Source organism: Bubalus kerabau, chromosome 19, assembly GCF_029407905.1.
Source record: "Bubalus kerabau isolate K-KA32 ecotype Philippines breed swamp buffalo chromosome 19, PCC_UOA_SB_1v2, whole genome shotgun sequence".
NCBI lineage: Eukaryota > Metazoa > Chordata > Mammalia > Artiodactyla > Bovidae > Bubalus > Bubalus kerabau.
In genome coordinates, this window is record NC_073642.1 from 68,824,054 (window position 1) to 68,843,633 (window position 19,580).

The 19,580-nt window shown below is 51.2% G+C and overlaps 1 protein-coding gene across 19 annotated transcripts in view; it reads left to right on the forward strand.

The window, feature by feature from the left end:
* The window catches only part of KLC1 (kinesin light chain 1), a 111,786-nt gene that overhangs the window by 64,536 nt on the left and 27,670 nt on the right, over positions 1 to 19,580 (forward strand). For 18 of the 19 annotated variants that reach the window (XM_055556172.1, XM_055556151.1, XM_055556156.1 and 15 more), the window contains 8 exons: positions 3,063 to 3,324; positions 5,591 to 5,821; positions 8,733 to 8,811; positions 9,170 to 9,395; positions 12,873 to 12,960; positions 13,578 to 13,679; positions 16,119 to 16,292; positions 16,432 to 16,531. In XM_055556172.1, the coding sequence (XP_055412147.1) occupies positions 3,063 to 3,324; positions 5,591 to 5,821; positions 8,733 to 8,811; positions 9,170 to 9,395; positions 12,873 to 12,960; positions 13,578 to 13,679; positions 16,119 to 16,292; positions 16,432 to 16,531 (1,262 nt within the window). Of the gene's footprint in view, positions 1 to 3,062; positions 3,325 to 5,590; positions 5,822 to 8,732; positions 8,812 to 9,169; positions 9,396 to 12,872; positions 12,961 to 13,050; positions 13,088 to 13,577; positions 13,680 to 16,118; positions 16,293 to 16,431; positions 16,532 to 19,580 lie in introns of those variants that run through there. The other variant, XM_055556170.1, reaches the window with a different exon arrangement.

A 19,580-nucleotide genomic window follows, 5' to 3' on the forward strand; every position in this document is an offset into this window, starting at 1 on the left:
TGTGTATAGATCTTCGCCTAAATTTTATTCTGGTTTCTTGTGGGTTTTTTTTTTAAACCTTTAATTCTTTATTCAGTATGGATTTATTTTAGTGTACAGTGAGGGTAGGAGTGTACCTTCTTTCCCCCTAAATAGACAGTTGTCTCATGCTATTTTTTAGATACCCTACCTTTGGTTATAATGGCCTAGCTTGCAAATGAGAGAGACCCTGAGCAGACTAAATCTAGGTGCCACTGTGTGCTCTCCTGTGATGAAGCAGCAGCAGAGTTGTGTCTGTGTGATGGTGACCCCGGTGGGAGGTAAGGAAGCTATTGGGATAAAGGCATGTGCCTGAGGAGTAGCGTGAGGTATGAGCTGGGGAGATGGACAGTTTGGAGAGTCTTGTTCTTGTAACACAGTATTTGAAACGTTACCTTGTGGATGAGGTAGTGAAGGTATTTTGTGTTTATTGTAGAGGGCAGAGGTTGGCTCAGTGGGTAGAAGTTACAAGGGGAGGTGGTATCAACGTAGCAGAAGGAGTCACTTCCTAACTGAACTCTGGAGCAGCCTACCACGGAACTGTCCAGCAAAGTGCTGAGCTGCAGGCCTGTGTCTGCAGGCCTGGAGGGGTCATTTGTCAGGGGCGTTCCTGACACCTCCGCTCCCAGGAGGGGTGTGCTGAGTCCTGCGCGGGTGCTCTGTGGCCACTGTTCTCAGTGCCTTGCCTGCACCTGCTCCATGCACCAGAGCCTGCAGGGGCCTGCACCCGCTTCATGCACCGGGGCCTGCAGGGGCCTGCACCCGCTTCATGCACCGGGGCCTGCAGGGGCCTGAACCCGCTCCATGCACCAGAGCCTGCAGGGGCGGTCTGCCACCCATAGCGCCCAGGAGGGTTGGGCCTTGCCGTGCTGTGGGGACGGCTCATGGCTGAGCCAGACCTCGGGCTGCCCACTGCACCGTGAGAACTGTGGGCCCAGGAACATTGGGACTCTATGCTTAATTTTCTTTTAAGAGTTTTTAAAAAACCTGCCTTAAGTGACTGTTTTTGGGGGGTGGGCTGTGTGCGTGCGCGCATGCATGCATCCACGTAACGTTTGTACTCATTATTCTTGTGTGTGGTTAAAACTGTTACAGGAGTGTGTGAGCACGCAGTGCCCTGTGGCTGGTGGTGTTACATGTTCCTTAAAGAATTAAAGTTGGGTTTCTTTAAATGGATTTACTTAATTGAGGCATCTCCTTAATTAAAGTGGCCACTCTTTTCATTTTGTTTCACTTTTGTTCCTGTAGTAAAGTCTACCTTGTGTGGTTTTCCTACTTTTATGTAAACACTCTGTTCCCCTTTCTCTTTTTCGTGAACAAGACTGTCCCCCCTTCCCTTTTCAGCCACTGCCACGACCTGAAGAGGTGTGACACTGCCCATCCTTAGAACCCGACAGGATTTGGTCTGTAGAGACACGACCGAGCAGTTGCTGGCGCGGTGCGTGGCTGCCTGGGGAGAGGTGGGGCACCTGAGGCGGTCGCAGGCTGGGAAGTGAGTGCAGCGTGGCTGTGTGCGCCCGCCCACCCCGCTCCTGCCGTTAGAGCGCAGGGGTCTTCGAGCCTCACTCCTGAATCCTGGAACGCCTGTCTGTATTCCCGCCTCCACACTGCTCCCTGGGAATGAGGACTTTGCTTTCACTGTTGTGCCTGAATTCAGTCCCTGCTTGGTAACTGAAAGTGAAAGTGAAGTCTCTCAGTCGTGTCTGACTCTGTGCGACCCCATGGACTGTAGCCTACCAGGCTCCTCTGTCCATGGGATTTTCCAGGCAATAGTACTGGAGTGGATTTCCATTTCCTTCAGGGGATCTTCCCAGCCCAGGGATTGAACCTGGGTCTCCCGCATTGTAGATAGACGCTTTACTGTCTGAGCCACCAGGAAACTGAGATCCTGCCAAAAAGCCCCTTCCCTGTGCCGGGCGTCTGTCAGTCCATCCATTCACCGGATGGTCTGTGGGCACAGGAGCTGTCCTGGGTAGCGTGCTTCCGGCGGCCACAGGGTCGAGTCCTCCTGCCTTACAGGTAGAGCTCACGTCCACGGGGGTATAAGATAACGAGATAACGAGAGAACAGAGATGCTGGCGTTGCAAGTGCTCTGTGGGAGGGCACCCCGACACGATGATTCCGACTTCCATCCCTGCCACTCTCCTGAACAGGCTTTCCTGATGGTCACTGTTTATGGCCTTAAAACAAATGAATTATAGGGTTTAAAGGCAGACACTGAAAGCTAAGAGATGATAGTAGAAAGAGCCGTTGCTTCGTTTCAGCCGTCGTCACCGCTTTGCTGACGTCGTGTTATGCTGTGCCCTTCTTGTTTAATTGTTTACCTTCTCGGCTGTGCTGTGTCTTGGTTGCTGCCGGTGGGTTTTCTCTGGTCGCAGTGTGGGAGCTGCTCCTGCTGCGGTTCCCGGCTCTAGAGCGAGCGCTCAGTCGTGGCTCACGGGCTCAGTTCTGCAGCCTGTGGACGCCGTGTCCCCCAAGTTGGCAGGCAGATGCTTATCCACTGGACCACCAGGGACGTCCCCCCGGAGTCTTCCCAGCAGTGGTCATGCCCTGTGTCACCAGGCTGCAGTCAGGCGCACTCCTCTTGCCGCTCTGATTGCTCTGTGTTCCTTTGCTGGTTTCTCTTTTTCTAGCTGTGACTCCTTCTCAAGGTTTTATCTGGTAAATGTGTGATGGAATTTACTGACCCTTCTGCATTTCATTAAGGAGAAAACAGCTGGTAAACACTCAGAGGGAAGTTTGCTCACTGAGGCCGTGTGTCTTGGAAATGCCATGCGGATGTTCTGCTGCTTTTGATGCTTGTTGTTACTCTGATTCCTGTAAAAAAATTTAGACAGAAGCCAGAAAAGTAATTAATTTGGTCTGCGAAGGAAAAACAGAAACAGTGTAGTGTAGCATTTCAAGGGAACAAGTCATAATGTACTTACTTATTATTCACCTGTAAAAATGCTGATTTAAAAGTCTTCATGTGTGTACTTTACTAGAGGCATAACATAAATTAAGCCTGTAATGCGATGTCTAACTCTTTTCTTTTTCTGTTCTAGAATGTATGACAACATGTCCACAATGGTGTACATGAAGGAAGACAAGTTGGAGAAGCTCACGCAGGATGAAATTATTTCCAAGACAAAGCAAGTAATCCAGGGGTTGGAAGCTCTGAAGAATGAGCATAATTCCATTTTGCAGAGTTTACTGGAGACACTAAAGTGTTTGAAGAAAGATGACGAAAGTAATCTGGTGGAGGAGAAATCAAACATGATCCGAAAGTCACTGGAGATGTTGGAGCTTGGCCTGAGTGAGGCTCAGGTATGGTCTCATGACATGACCATGAACTTGCCAGTCTGGGAAAATGGAGACTTTGTTTTAAATACGAGGTTTAAACCAGAGGGCAGATACTTATAGAATAATCGAAATCAGCTTTTATGTGGGTTATGTATGCTATGCAGATGATGATTGATTTGGGCATCAGATAAGATCAGATCAGATCAGTCGCTCAGTCGTGTCCGACTTTTTGCGACCCCATGAACCGAAGCACGCCAGGCCTCCCTGTCTATCACCAACTCCCAGAGTTCACTCAGACTCATGTCCATCGAGTCAGTGATGCCATCCAGCCATCTCATCCTCTGTTGTCCCCTTCTCCTCCTGCCCCCAATCCCTCCCAGCATCAGAGTCTTTTCCAGTGAGTCAACTCTTTGCATGAGGTGGCCAAAGTATTGGATTTCAGCTTTAGCATCAGTCCTTCCAAAGAAATCCCAGGGCTGATCTCCTTCAGAATGGACTGGTTGGATCTCCTTGCAGTCCAAGGGACTCTCAAGAGTCTTCTCCAACACCACAGTTCAAAGGCATCGATTCTTCGGCGCTCAGCCTTCTTCACCGTCCAACTCTCACATCCATACATGACCATGCCTCAGTTTTAAAAAGTAGAGTGAAAACAGAGGTAACCCTTCGTGTCAGTTAGGGTTTGATTCGGTGAACAAGAAGCAGAAGCAGCGGCTCAAATGTCAGAGTCGGATGTAGACTAACCGAGCGGGCAGTCCCAGACGACCCTGCTTCCCTTTCCAGGAGCTGCGGGGACGCCCCTCAGCGACACGGGGGGGACATGCAGACAGGCTGCACTCACTTTCCAGCCCGCGACTGCCTCAGGTGCCCTGCCTCTCCCCAGAAAGCCATGCCCCGCGCCAGCAACTGCTCGGTCGTGTCTGTACAGACCAGACCTTGTCCTAGCCCAGGCTCTAGGGCTGCATGGTTGTTGGGTCCCTGCCCCTGCTGCCCTGCACCCCAGCCCGCCAGTCTCGTGGACCAAGATAGTCCAGCTGCAGCCCCATGGCCCCATCCTGGGACTGTGAAGGGAGCAGGAAGGTCGTGCCTCCCTCTGCTTCCTTGAACTGTGCCCGGCACTCTGCTTACATTTCATTGATTCCACGGGCACATCTAGTTGTGAGGGACACTGGAGGATGGAGCCTTTCCCCTTAACGTTCCAGGTTCTTACGCCTAAGGAAGAAGAGTGAAAGGGCGTTGGCCAGCAGCTCACTGTGAGTGCGAACCTCCTTTGTCAGGCTGGCAGATACTGGAGTTAAAAGGAAGAGGAGGAAAGAGCCCCCTATCCTAGACTTTGGGGTTTTAGACCTGGGAGGGTAATAAGAAGGCAGGGCAGGTGCACGGACTGCAGAGGACAGACTGGCTGAAGCCAGCCTTCCTCCGCAGCCCGTGTCCTCCCAGGAGCTTGTCTCTGCCCCGGGCAGGCCCTTCCCTGAGGCCCATCAGTGCACCCCCGACAGAGCCCAGTGGGCACCTCCGCCTGCGAGTGCATCAGGGCGTCGCGGCTCTCACTGTTGGCCACAGAGCCTCCCTCCCTTCCCCTGCAGCGGCGAGGGCGAATTGCCCCGTCAGCAGCCCGCTCCGCACATGTATGTGTGTGTGTGTGTGGCGTTTGCTCACGGCAGAGAGTCTCTGAGAAATTCTCTTGGCACCACCTACATAGAAAATAAAAACATGGCTTCAGCAGAACAGTAGCTGCCTGTCCACTGCTAGCCCGTTAGAGGTGCTTTCAGATAGAAAAAAATTGTAATTTTTTTACAGATGTTCTGAGCATGTCAATATTCTTTTTTTTTTTCAAGAGAGAAGGAAGAGGCGTTTAATTTAGCTGTTGTCTCAGTCAGATCTGGCTGCTAGAACAGAATGCCGTCAGGTCAGGGCTTCAGCGGTGGGCGTTTGTTTTCCACAGTTCTGGAGGCTGGAAGTTCGAGGTCAGGGTATCAGCATGGTTGCTTCTGGTGGGAGCCCTCTTGGTTTGCCGAGGGATGCCTCCTTGCTGTATCTTCAGCAGGCTGGGGAGTGGGGTGGGCAGAGAGGCAGAGGCAGAGAGAGATGAGCATGTAACATTCTTGATCACGCCCTGCATGTGGCCGGTGACTGAGGGTGGAAATAGTAAACAGCAGACTGCTTGTATGTACTCCGGAGCACGTGTCTGCGAGGGTCAGCTGGAGCTGCAGCCCCAGGGCGCTTGCGGAGGCAGGAGGTGGCGTTTGTTAGGCTGAGCGCTGCAGTGCCATCCCCGTCTCTGTCGGTCCAGGTCATGATGGCGCTGTCAAACCACCTGAACGCCGTGGAGTCGGAGAAGCAGAAGCTGCGTGCGCAGGTGCGGCGTCTGTGCCAGGAGAACCAGTGGCTGCGGGATGAGCTGGCCAACACTCAGCAGAAACTGCAGAAGAGTGAGCAGTCTGTGGCTCAGCTGGAGGAAGAGAAGAAGCATCTGGAATTCATGAATCAGCTGAAAAAGTACGACGACGACATCTCCCCTTCGGTGAGTGGTCCCGCAGGAGCGCAGGGTTGGCGGTGGCGCCCTCCTGCCACCGTGGTTCTTTCCCCTCCAGAGCCTGCGTGTGACACGACCCGGGGCTAAGGGTCCTGGGGCTGAGTCCTTGGGCGAGTTGTACACGTTCTTTTTGGAGTACTTTTCTCATATGTGTTTTTTTTGAACAATGGTCAGAAAATGTAAAAGTGCTTGGTAAATACAAAATAAATGCAGAGAGGAGCCATTGCCTTCGGTGAGGGCTGTCCCGGCCTGAGATCCACTGGGTGCCCCTGGCGCTTGCCGTCGGCTCCCCGGCCAGCCCGCCACTGGACGCGCCGTCAGCAGTGCCCGTCCAGCCCCCCATCGTCCAGGCTCGGGATGTCTCTGTGGTTTGTGGGGGATCTTGGCTTTGTCTTTGAGACGCCCCCACGCCTAGGACACTGCTTGGTCCTTCTGCTCGCTTGCTCGTGCAACTGCCTTGGCCTGTTTTGGGGTTCCTGAAGTGTGAGGGCTCCCCAGGGTCTTGGTCCTTTTATCCTTCTCTTGGTGCTCTCTGGATTTTCATCCCAGTCTCGGCTACTATTGTTTCTGATTCAGTTAACTTTTTAGAAGAGTAACCTTTTTTATTTTGGAATGATTTTAGATTCACAGAAAAGTTGAAATGGTCCCGTGAAGAGAATCCCCATATACCCTTCACTCACTTTCCCTGGGTCGGGAAGGTCCCCTGGAGAAGGAGATGGCACCACTGCAGTGTTCTTGCCTGGAGAATCCCACGCACGGAGGAGCCTGGTGGGCTGCGGTCCACGGGCTACAGAGTCGGACGCACCTGAGCGTCTCCACTCTCAGTCTCCTTGGGCTGCACCTGGTGTCTCCGCAGCACGTGTCTGAGCTGACTCAGGCCATGTCTGTCTCCAGAGAGCGGCAGGGTGCACGGCTCAGACAGCAGATGCTTGTTTCTCCTGCTTCTGGAAGCTGGAGCTCTGAGACTGAGCAGGTGACAGCTTGTTGGAGCCTTGGCGAGGGCCTGCCTCCTGCTGCGTCGCCACTCGGCCGCCTGGGCGCTTGTCTCCTGCTGCTGTCACGGCGCCGATGTCCTCACGGGGCCCCCACCCTCAGGCCGCCTCGCATCCACGTTACCCCCAGATATCATCACATTGAGCTTTATTTAGGGCTTCAGCATATCAATTGGGGGGGGGCAGGGACAGACGTTCAGTCCGTAGCAGTGCGTGCGCTACAAGTGAGAGCGTGCTGTTGCCGATTACTGTGGACAAAACTACAGCCTTTGTTTGAGTTCCCCAGTCCTTCATTATGTCCCTTTTCCTCTCTAGGATCCAGTCCAGGATTTCACACGGTGTTTGGAGATAAGATTTGTTTAATGTCTGTTTAGTTCTAGGCATGATCACTACGTGGTCTGTATACCGTTGAGAGTTGTGCGATTGTGTCTCCAGTCTGAGCCCGCGTCCCGTCCGTCTGTTAGAATAGTTTGTGCATTGCACCAGCAGACCTGCACTTACTCTGTGTCTTAGCTTGGGCTGCGTGCAAAATACCATGGGCTAGGTGGCTTAAACCACAGACCACGAGTTTTGTCATAGGTCTGGAAGCGGGGAGTCAGAGATGAGGGTGCCCCAGGGCTGGTTTCTGGGGAGGACTCTTCCCCGCTTTCAGACAGCTGCCCTCTGACTGTGCCCTCACACCGTGCGATGGGCGCACGGGGCAGGGGAGCTCGCCCTGGTGTTTCAGGGCCCAGCACCAGGGCCTCAGCCTCATGGTGTTTCTAACCAGTTCCCTCCCAGAACCCCGTCTCCACATGCCGTCACATGGGGTTGCGGCTTCCCCATGATTTGGGCCACGGTTAGTCCAAAGCGCCCTGTTGCATTAGACTTGCTGTACTTCTCTCTTGCATCTTAAGTCAGGAGCAGCTGATGTTTTGATTTAAAAGACACTCCTGGAGGCTGTTGTGCAAATAAGAATAGAGTAGTTGATTCACCTGGAAAACGAGGTGACACTGAGCAGTGGAAAGCTGCTCTCTCAGACTCAGAGACATTTAAAACTTTCTAATACTTTCTAATTTGGAAACGTGTCCGGCTTGGAGAAGAGATGCGGTGAGCCAGCCCCGCCTCCCCCTCAGGGCACGCCCGTGGTGCCTTCTCTCCCCGTCCCTGCTTGTCCTCGCGCTGCTGGTGCGTCTCCCTGGCCTGAGGGGTCTCCTGTTGGGGCCAGGGCCACACCTGGGAGGCTGAGCAGGGTGCCGAGCCTCGTCTCCTCTGCAGCCCAGAGTCCACTTCGCTCATGATCTCTGCAGAGTCCTTGGTGGTGTTTCCCACTCGTCCCAGGATCCCGCTCAGGAATGTTGGAAACGCGGTGTGTGCCCCTCTGGGTGTCCCCTCCGGAGGAGCCTGGTGTCCTTCTGTGCCAGGGTGATGCCGAGTTCTTACCTGGTTGAACTGCTGTCCATTCATCCCATCGTCAGATGACTGTCTCTACCTGAGGGCTCCTCTCTGGGGGACCCAGTCACAAGCTGTCACACTGCTCTTAGGGGTCCTGTGTGGTGCTGGGTGTCCAGCCCACCAGTTCCGCAGCCTTCAGAGATTCACCATTTTAATCACTTGCTTCCAAATAAGATAAGAAAGCGCTCCCTGCTCTTTGCACTTCCTGGGGCCCGGGTGGCAACTCAGGCACAGAGGTGCCTTCATGGTCTGTTTGTGGCTCCAGCCTACACAGGTACTTTGAGTTCAGGCCAGCAGACTTCCCATTGCTCTTTCCTAAACCGATGGTTAAAGCAAATTGTGGCTAATCCTAGATTTGATCTGGAAAGAGAACTGTCTTTTCTATTTTTAATTAAAATGAAATTTATGTCAAAGATATCCAGTGTAGCTTTTATAATATTCGTGAAACTAACTGTCCTGGGTTGGTTTCATAGGAGGACAAAGATGCTGATTCCACCAAGGAACCTTTGGATGATCTCTTCCCAAATGATGATGACGACCCCGGTCAAGGAAGTGAGTTGGGAGTGGTGGGTGGGTGGGGGCCGGTGGGCGGGAGGTGGCCTCTCCTCTTGGGGGTAATTGCTGTTATTAGCGGGTGCTTGCAGCCCGCCTCGTAAGAGCGCGAACACACACAGACTGCCTCGCAGGTGGCGTGTGCAGCCGGCCCCTGGGAAGGGGGAGTGTGCCGCCAGCCCCCCCGGGGTCCGGGTTCTCAGCGCGTGGAGGAGGGGGGTCCTCCTGGGGCCGCGGCAGCCTCGCTCTGCAGTGGGGGTGTGCAGCACCCCCGCCCGACAGGCTGCGAAGGAGGCTGTGGTTGGTGTCCTGTGTGGCCTGTGTGGCCTGCCGCGTCTGAACGGGCCTCTCCCCGCAGTCCAGCAGCAGCACAGCAGCGCAGCGGCGGCCGCGCAGCAGGGTGGCTACGAGATCCCCGCGCGGCTGCGCACGCTGCACAACCTGGTGATCCAGTACGCCTCGCAGGGGCGCTACGAGGTGGCCGTGCCGCTCTGCAAGCAGGCCCTGGAGGACCTGGAGAAGACCTCGGGCCACGACCACCCCGACGTGGCCACCATGCTCAACATCCTGGCCCTGGTGTACAGGCTAGTAGTCTCGTTTTTTCCTCTTCACTCCACCCAGGCAGTGTTTCCAATGAACTTGCCCCGAGAATGTGTTTCTATAACCTGCTCTGAGCTGCTTCTCCAGCCTTACCATCCATTTGTCTTCAAAACAGTCAGGGGTTCAGTTCAGAACACAGAGCTGCTCCCTGGCAGGAGCGTCACCCTGTAGAGCGGACGCTGCCTGGGACGCCCGGGCCAGCCTTCTTCCCTCAGGCCGCTCTAAACTGCTGGTTATTTTTCCCCGCAGTACTTGGTATACCAGGCTCCCTTGGCCCAGAATAGCCCCCGATGACTCCTGCCTGTCCCCCCACCTCTCCGATCCCCGTCAGCCCTCCTTCTTGGCTCCAGGGCTCCGCGCACCCTGTCCCCCCACCTCTCCGATCCCCGTCAGCCCTCCTTCCTGATTCCAGGGCTCCACACGCCCTGTCCCCCCACCTCTCCGATCCCCGTCAGCCCTCCTTCCTGACTCCAGGGCTCCGTGCGCCCGTCCCCTGTTGGCCCCGTAACCCTTGGCCCCGCCTCTCTTATAGCTCCTGCTCTGTGCTTGGCATCCTCGTTTGAATTTTGTCATCCCTTCTCCTGGAATCCTGATTCCTTGACGTTAAGGACCAGGTTGTCTCGTTTCTGCCTTGAGTTACATCCTTGAGCATGTTTCCTAACTCAGAAGCCCTTGGTGAACTTACTGAATGGCGTTCAGTAGTTTGCCTGTGGCCCTGGGCAGCGGTCCACCAGAGCCCTTTGCTGAACTGAGCTGAAATGGAGCAGGTTGGGTGAGTGGGGGGACCTGTGGAGGGGCCGTTACTCCCAGGACAGGACTGGTTAGCAGTGGCTGCTCCAGCGTGGTGGATTTCAGGGAGCTGCACCTTGTTCCTTTGTTAGTTTGATTGTTTACAGTTCAGCAGACATTTTTGAGACCCAAGTGTATGTAAAACTTCAGGCTGGTTCTGTGAGACTGTACAGATGAATACATAACACCTGTTCTCAAGGAGAAAGCAGGATACTGAATTGGAAGTCAGGAGAATTCAGTTTGTATCTCTAAGTGGCTGCTAGACTGAAGGCGTTGTCCAGAGCCCTTAGCTTTTCTGAGCCTCAGAAGGGTTGCAAGGGTTATGAAATGTGATGTTACTTGGCAGTGTGAAATAGATAGCATCACCTAAAGGTTTCTAAAGGAGCTTAGAACCTTGTTTAGAGAATAGGCTGGTTATGTTCATGTAATTATAGAAGCAAGGAGACTGTCATCAATAGAAGAGCACAGGCGTCGGGGTTCCACGGCAGCCCGGGGTTTAGTTCTCGGCGCTTCCACTGCCAGGGCCCACGTTCAGTCCCTGGTCAGGAGCCAAGATCTCGCAAGCCTTGCAGCATGGCCAATAAATAATAAAATAAAATAGCACAGAAGTGTCGATGGAGAGCTGCCTTCTAGTTGAGAGGACTAGGGGAGGCCTAGTGGAGGGTGCGAGTGCTTTCTGGGGCCTTGCAGGGTGTGCTGGGGACTTACTCCTGCGTCCCACGGGGCAGAGCAGCGGGAGTGTGGTGGGAGTAGGCCATGGGGCTGCAGAGGAGTGCTTGAATGTGCCTGTGCCCAGCGGCTGGGTCTCAGAAGAGAGTGGTGGGAGAGCGGAGGACAGAGCGGGGTGGGGGCTGGGCCACAGGATCTGCTGGGGTTGGAGCTGGGCACCTGGGTGGGGTGCAGACAGGAGCCGGAGGGTCTGTGAAGGGGAGTGAACCATCGAGAGCGAGAGAGTGTTTCTAGTTAACCCTAGATATTTTTATTGTGCGTGAGTTAGGTGAAAAATGCATGTAGAACGTGACTGGGATTCTTGGTACGTAGAACATGACTGGGATTCGTGGCACGTAGAAGGCATGGTCACGTAGATGTGCTAGGAATTGACGGCCTCTCCTCTTTTTCCCTGGTCCTGCAGCGTGAGGGTTCACTCATGTCAGCAACATGTTTGAAACCAGCAGCTGTGTCTGTGTTCACACTATTCAGTGCTGAGTCCCAGAGCTGAGCCATGACTCAGTATTTCAGCTTTCTTCTATTAAGGGACATTTAATTTTAAGCTCTTTGGGGAGGGCTATTAATATTATACTGATGAACATGTTTTGGGCAAAAGATTTTGAATTTTTTTCAGTGTCAATTCCTGAGTGGTAAGAGTCTTCACCTTACACGCTTCTTGATACAGATTGCCCGGCTGCTTAGGAAGGTGGTGCCAGCTCACCCTCCCCAACCCTCGCCAGCCTGGGGTGGGGCTGGTCATCGCCTGCTCTTTATTACGGAGACATACAGCTTTGTGTGTTAATCTGTGTTCTGTGATTCTGCGTTTTTAGTTGTTTGGGCCTTCTGTTATCCTGCCCACTTCTGTATTGGGGTTTATTTTAATGCTGGCAAGGTGTGCATTGGTTTTCATTTGAGTGTGAATTTTTGGGTGGGCTCATGGAATGCATGCTGAGCCCCGCCCCCTGAGTTTCTGACTCAGCGGGTCTGGGGAAGGGCCGGGTTTCTGACTGGTTCCGGCTGTGGTTTGCAGCGCTTGCTCTTGGCGTGACCGCCCTCGTGGCTGAGTGACAGTCCCTGGCGTTCTGTGACGGGTCAGCCTTAGAGCAGTGCCCAGTGTGCCTGCTTCATCTGAGCCATCTCACTCTCTCAGCGCTGGGGGATGGCTGTGGCTGTATTTAACTGGGTCTGTGTCATACCTGCTGACTTTCACAGAACGTTTGAGTCAGTTTAATAAAAGATGTTAATAATATAATGGTATAAGATGGTAATGTAAGTTTAATATAATAGAAAACCTTTACTCGGGGGAGTCAGTGCCCTTTGAGGACCAGCAGCCTCAGCCCTCTTTCCGGGCGGCGTGGGCGGAGCCTCGCTGGGTGGCTGTCCTCGTGCGCTGGAGCGGTGTGTGCGTGACTGCTTTGCAGCACGCTTTGGTCGGTCGGCAGCACTTAAACCCGGGGGGCTGGGCTGGGCCCCAGCTGCTTCCGTCTCCCCACTGTCAGCAGGCCCCTCCGCCCCGCCCTGAGCTGCTGCTTTGGCAAATCATTAGCCTCTTAGAGCGGCTCTGTGAGTTACGTCCTTCCTTTGCGGTAGGCTGGTTGAGGCGGGCACGTGACGCGCCAGGCCATGCGGCCGGCAGCTGGGTCCGCTCTGTGCGCCTGCACTGTCTGCGCGGCCACACTTACCTGTGCGGGGCAGCGGGCATGTGCAGACCCCTTGGCACGTGGGGTGGTGTTGTCCCAGCGGTCTAGCTTAGCAGGCCTGATTCCCAGCTCTCCTTGCCAACGTGTTTGTTGAGGAAGTCTTTTCTCTCCTACTGTTAGGAATGTTTTTAATAGTTTTAATAGCTAATTTTAATTTTTTTTAAGAATTAAAACTTAACTTTTATTTCCTTAGTTCCAGAATTACATTTTAAAAAGGTGTAGTGAGCTGTGTCTAAACATATAATTGTGTGTTTTTTAATTCAGAGACCAAAATAAATATAAAGACGCAGCTAACCTACTGAACGATGCCTTGGCCATCCGTGAGAAAACTCTGGGCAAAGATCATCCTGCGGTTTGTATACTGGTTCTTCATCCTTTTCAAGTTTTACTGTCCCTAATACGTTTTTTTTTACCCAACTCATTTCACTGTTAAACTCAACAGGGAAGATTTAAGAGCTGCCCTCCACTGGACGGCACAGGTAGGACTTGCTCGCTCGGAAGCAGTGATGCGCCCCAGGGTGGGGGCTCACACTGAGCGGATCTCAGCGTGCACTCATGTTGTTGATCAACCCCCTCAAATGGATCACGTACGGTGTTTTTGATCCTGGATCAAATTGCATGTCCTTCTATAAATTTTTTCCTAAAGATTTTGTATTGTCTTTTTATTAAAATTTGGTCACATTTGCATATAGATCTATTTTGGTTGGTTTTGTGGCTTCCAAGTGAAATTCAAAAAAAAAAATCAAGATCATGTTGATGCTGATTTGTTAATGATCTGTGGTGTTACTTTATGGCCCACTGTGGACAGTGATGTTGCTCTCTCACCTCTGAGTGGAGTCACGGTCCTTCATCGGCTGGAGAGCACTTCCGTCACGCACTGGGGATCGCGCGCGCGTGTGTGTGTGTGTGACGTCTGACGTCCCCTCTGCTGTGGCGTTTACCGTTCTTCCTGGTTCCCTGTGTTGGTAGGTGGCAGCAACTCTGAACAACCTCGCGGTGCTTTACGGCAAAAGAGGGAAGTACAAAGAAGCCGAGCCGCTGTGTAAGAGAGCTCTGGAGATCAGAGAGAAGGTGCGCCCAGGATGGTCCTTGTTCCCGAAACACCGCACTTTATGCTTTTAAATAATTCATTCTACGTTTTGAGATAGGACCATGGTGATACATCCTCACTGGCCAAGTACCAAAAATAAGCCCTTCAGTCCAGGGTGCAGCCTGAGACGCAGCCGACGGGCCCTGCCTGGGGGTCTGGGGGAGTCGGGGTACAGAGGGTGGAGCCTTGAGTTCTAGGCTCTCCCAGCCTGAGGCCTAGAGTGGCCTGGAAGTGACTCGGCTGAAGAAGGAATTTCTGAGGCCTGTGAGTGCTGGGCATGGGGCGTTTCATTTGCAGTGGGGCATGTGCCTGTCAAGAAGAAAAACATGAAAATTAAACGGTCGCCAAATATGTTTATAAAACTTACTGCGATAGCTTTTCTTTTGAGAACCAGAAAATAACTCAGCATAGACTGAGTCACTGTCGTGGACGTTCAGTGTTGGTTAGTACAGTGCATAGTGATGAGGCGTTTTTAAAATGGATCGTGTTCATTTCCACAGTACTCCATATAACTGTGTATTCAGATGTTGCAGACACTGGGCAGGTCCACGTCATGATGTTTTAATTTGTGTGTGTCATTGTTATCAAATGTTATCATATTATCGAATGTTATTTATCATTGATATTGAGAGATTAATCATTTAATTTCGAGTCATAATGGCAAGGACTTGGGAAAGGGAAAATGAAAAGAAGCTCATTATCAGATTATACAGGTGAAGTTTCGTCCATGCTGTCATTTGCGATATTTATAAAGAAATACAGTTTTCATTTTATTTTTTATTGATCCACTCAGGTTTTGAGTGGGCTGGGGTTAAAATCAGGGAGAACCACACATGTATCCCGTTGTGGATTGTGAAGTCTAGATGATGGTCTTTAGGTTTTTTCGTGTTTATTTGCTCTCATTCACTCACTCATCTGGCAAACGTTTATTGAGGACTTGGGGACCCTCACTTGGTTAGAGTTGATGATTTCAAATTAGCCACAGCCTCTTCCCTGGGAGCACGGTCCAGCAGGCAGACGTTGGCTTCTGGCCGAGAGCTCAGGGAGAGCGTAGAGCAGCGGCTCCTTCAGGTCCAGGGCTGGGGCTGTGCTGACGTGGCCTCCCGCCGTCGGTTGGTCTGGAGTCTTAGGGCTTCCCAGCCAGGGAGAGGAGGGCAGTGCAGAGGGAGGGAGAGGCGGCTGCCTCGGGGGGCGCAGGGCGAGGCCGAGGGCTTGTTGAGGTCCTGAGGAGGAGGCTCGGCGCTTATTCATCCACCTGTGTGCCAGCACCGTTTGCTGCTGCTGCTGCTGAGTCTCGTCAGTCGTGTCTGACTGCGCGACCCCAGAGACGGAAGCCCACCAGGCTCCCCCGTCCCTGGGATTCTCCAGGCAAGAACATTGGAGTGGGTTGCCATTTCCTTCTCCAGTGCATGAAAGTGAAAAGTGAAAGGGAAGTCGCTCAGTCGTGTCCGACTCTTAGCCGACCCCATGGACTGCAGCCTACCAGGCTCCTCCGTCCATGGGATTTTCCAGGTAAGAGTACTGGAGTGGAGTGCCTTTGCCTTTTCGGAGCACCTTTCTAGGTGCTGAGATAACATTACATCTAGACACGGAGACAAAGCACTCTGAGGCTTGCATTTTAATAGGGGAGAGTCAGGCGATAAAGAACTAAATTGATAAATAAGGCAGTTTTGAGTAGTGATACTAGCAAAGAAAGAAAAAACCCAAGTGATGTACTTGTGAGTTAACTGGGTGGGGACGGACTCACGGGTCCCTTAAATTGGATATAAGGAGGTCCCTTCTGAGGGGACCTGAGACCTGCACGGTGAGTTGTTGGTGGGAGTGGAGAGCTGGGTGGGGCTGGGAAGAGAGTGTTGGGTGTCTGGGACAGCACGTTTGAGTTTGAAGAGCCTTGCAGTGAAGTTTGAAGTGTGAGGGGCCTGGTGTGTGGTCACAGAATCTGGTTTTACAGAGAGGATGTGTAGGCTGTTAGCTGAGGAGCTGGAGTCCCTTTGAGGCTGCTCTTCACAGGGGTGAGTGTGATGCTGCTTGAGTCAGAACGGGCTGGGCATGAGTTCCGGCATGTTTAGAACTTGGCGGTCATATTAGATCTAGATAGCCTTTATAAAACCCAGTTTCTTCATCTTCAGAATGTCCATAGTATTACCTACCATGTAGGATTATTGTAAGGATTCAAGACTCCAAAGCTTGGGAAGGAAATCAGCACCGTTTCCTCCCTCCCCCAAGAAGACGACTCAACTAATGCTGGTTAAGTTACTCTTGTGCTGCATGTGTGGCTGGTTAAGTATCACAGGCCTGGAAGCAAGGCACAGTCCTCTTGATGTTTAGGAAGAGCCTTCTCATGGTAGGGTAGGGAGTGGGTTGGATGGTACCCTGTGAAAAAAATAACAAGTGTTTCTAATGCTATTTTTCATTCCTAGGTTTTGGGAAAGGATCACCCAGATGTTGCCAAGCAGTTAAATAACTTGGCCCTACTGTGCCAGAACCAGGGCAAGTATGAAGAAGTGGAATATTATTATCAGAGAGCCCTCGAGATCTACCAGACAAAACTGGGACCTGATGACCCCAATGTGGCCAAAACAAAAAATAACCTGGTATGTTGACAGGTCAGCTCTGTAGATAGTCAGATTCCTTTCTTCCTGAAGCCTCAGTGCTGTTTCATAGTTGAACCTGCATATGAGAATGTGCTTCCCTGACGTGTGAAGGGTAGTAAGTGCTTTGTTTTATTTTAAGGCTTCCTGCTACCTGAAGCAAGGAAAGTTCAAGCAGGCAGAGACCCTGTACAAAGAGATCCTCACTCGCGCGCATGAAAGGGAGTTCGGTTCTGTGGACGGTAAGAGATGCACTTTTGTTTCTAAGCAGATTAGCTGTAGGATGCGTTAAACATAGGAATTTCCAGTTTAAAACTTGGTAATGCTGAGGTCATCACAGTCAGCATGATGGCCCACCTGCCTCGTGTTTCCAAGTTGCCCTCACCCAGAGTCTGCACTTGCTTTAGGCAAAGCCTGGATGCAGTAACTCCAGAGAGCCTTCCTGCAGTCCTTAACTGCTTTCTTGAATTGTTCTGTGGTCCAGTGGCTCTCAAAGTGCCGGCAGGAACCCAGCAGCTTCAGCACCACCTGGGACCTGTCAGATTCTCCAGCCATCCCGGTCCTGCTGGGTTGTCTGACAGCCGTAAGGAGCTGAGGCCTGTCTCCTTTATAGTCCTTAAAGTATTGTAGGTGCTTAATACACAGTTTTGGAATAAACATTTTGTCAGACTTTAACTGCTCAGTAAAACAGTATCTGACTACATGAGGCATCTTCCCCCCTTCGGTGGCCGTGACAAGAGGGGTTGAGAATGTGGACAGTTGGTACCAGTGTGTTGGAAACCTTAGGATTCGTGGGGAAAAGAGGTTGTGGTTAATAAATACTTCCTTTTATGGAGAATTTCTGGAAAGCATTTTTGAAAACCTTTTGAGAAGTGTATTAGTTTTTCTCTGTCAGCAAGTGGAGCAGTAAGTCTGTTTTACTGTCAGAAGATGGTAATGCCTCAGGCTTGTCATTCTGGAAACGGACTCTGTCTGCCCTGGCCCCTACCGGATCACAGCGCACCTCCCTGGACTTCATAGTCCACAGGGAGCTTCCGTGTCCTCTCACTGCAGAAGCCTTTCTGGGTTTCGGTTGTTCCAGGTCATCAACTTAGTGCTGCTTCAAATAAGTTCTCAGGGAAGTGATTTGCTAACTTTCCTTGTCATTTGCTGACTTCTCTCTACTAAAAATAGTAGCATGGAGTCCAGTTAATTGGGTTCTAGTTAGAAGCGGTTTCCTGTACTTGGATTTATCCTCCACACAAACGTTAGAACATGGGACAGAAAGGTGCAGGTGTGCCCTGACTGGCTGTTGGGGCGTGGCTCTCAGGCCACAGGCCTCTTTGCTATGGGGCAGCATTGAAACGCATGACCTGGCGTGTTGTCAGGAAATCCATTTCCCCTGACTGAGGTGCATTCTTGCCTAACAGTAGGATTAGATTAGCACATACAGCTGAAACTTCCTAACAGTAGGATTAGATTAGCACATAGAGCTGAAACTTCCTAACAGTAGGATTAGATTAGCACATACAGCTGAAACTTCCTAACAGTAGGATTAGATTAGCACATAGAGCTGAAACTTCCTAACAGTAGGATTAGATTAGCACATAGAGCTGAAACTTCCTAACAGTAGGATTAGATTAGCACATAGAGCTGAAACTTCCTAACAGTAGGATTAGATTAGCACATAGAGCTGAAACTTCCTAACAGTAGGATTAGATTAGCACATAGAGCTGAAACTGCAGTGAACAGCAGTGTTGGTTCACCTCAGCTGCTCAGCCGTGTCTGACTGTCTGCGACCCCATGAACTGCAGCACGCCAGGCCTCCCTGTCCATCAGCAACTCCCGAACTCGTTCAGATTCATGGCCATCGAGTTGGTGATGCCATCCAACCATCTCATCCTCTGTCATCTCCTTCTCCTTTTTCCTTCAGTATTTCCTAGCATCAGGGTCTTTTCCAGTGAGTCAGTTCTTTGCATGAGGTGGCCAAAGTATTGGAGTTTCAGCTTCAACATCGGTCCTTCCAGTGAATATTCAAGACTGATCTCCTTTGGGATGGACTGGTTTGGTCCCCTTGCTGCCTAAGGGACTCTCAGGACTCTTCTCCAACACCACAGTTCAAAAACATCAGTTCTTTGGCACTCAGCTTCCTTTATGGTCCATCTCTCACGTCCGTACATGACTACTGGAAAACCATAGCTTTGACTAGATGGAACTTTATTGGCAAAGTAATATCTCTGCTTTTTAATATGCTGTCTACATTGGTCATAGCTTTTCTTCCAAGGAGCAGGTGTCTTAATTTCATGGCTGCAGTCACCATCCACAGTGATTTTGGAGACTAGGAAAATAAAACCTGTTACTGTTTCCATTGTTTCCCAGTCTATTTGACATGAAGTGTTGGGACTAGATTCCATGATCTTAGTTTTTTGAATGTTGAGTTTTTTTCCTCTCCTCTTTCACTTTCATCAAGAGGCTCTTTAGTTCCTCTTCACTTTCTGCCATAAGGGTGGTGTCATCTGCATATCTGAGGTTATTGATATTTCTCCCGGAAATCTTGATTCCAGCTTGTGTTTCATTCAGCCGGGCATTTCATATGATGTACTCTGCATATAAGTTAAATAAGCAGAGAGACAATATGCAGCCTTGATGTGCTCCTTTCCCAGTTTGGAACCAGTCCATTGTTCCATGTCCGGTTCTAACTCTTACTTCTTGACCTGCATACAGATTTCTCAGGAGGCAGGTCAGGTGGTCTGGTCTTCCCATCTCTTTCAGAATTTTCCACAATTTGTTGTGATCCACACAGTCAAAGGCTTGAGCATAGTCAATAAAGCAGAAATATATGTTTTTCTGGATCTCTTGCTTTTTCGATGATCCAGTGGATGTTGGCAATTTGATCTCTGGTTCCTCTGCCTTTTCTAAATCCAATTTGAATATCTGGAAGTTCACGGTTCATGTACTATTGAAGCCTGGCTTGGAGAATATTGAGCATTACTTTGCTAGTGTGTGAGATGAGTACACTTGTGCGGTAGTTTGAACTTTCTTTGGCATTGGCCTTCTTTGGGTTTGGAATGAAACTGACCTTTTCCAGTCCTGTGGCCACTGCTGAGTTTTCCAAATTTGCTGGCATATTGAGGGCAGCACTTTGGTCTCCTTGTGATGATAACAGCGTCACCTTTTAGGATGTGAAATAGCTCAGCTGGAATCCCATCCCCTCCACTGGCCTTGTTTGTCATGATGCTTCCTAAGGCCCACTTGACTTCGCATTCCAGGATGTCTGGCTCTCGGTGAGTGGTCACATCATCATGGTTATCT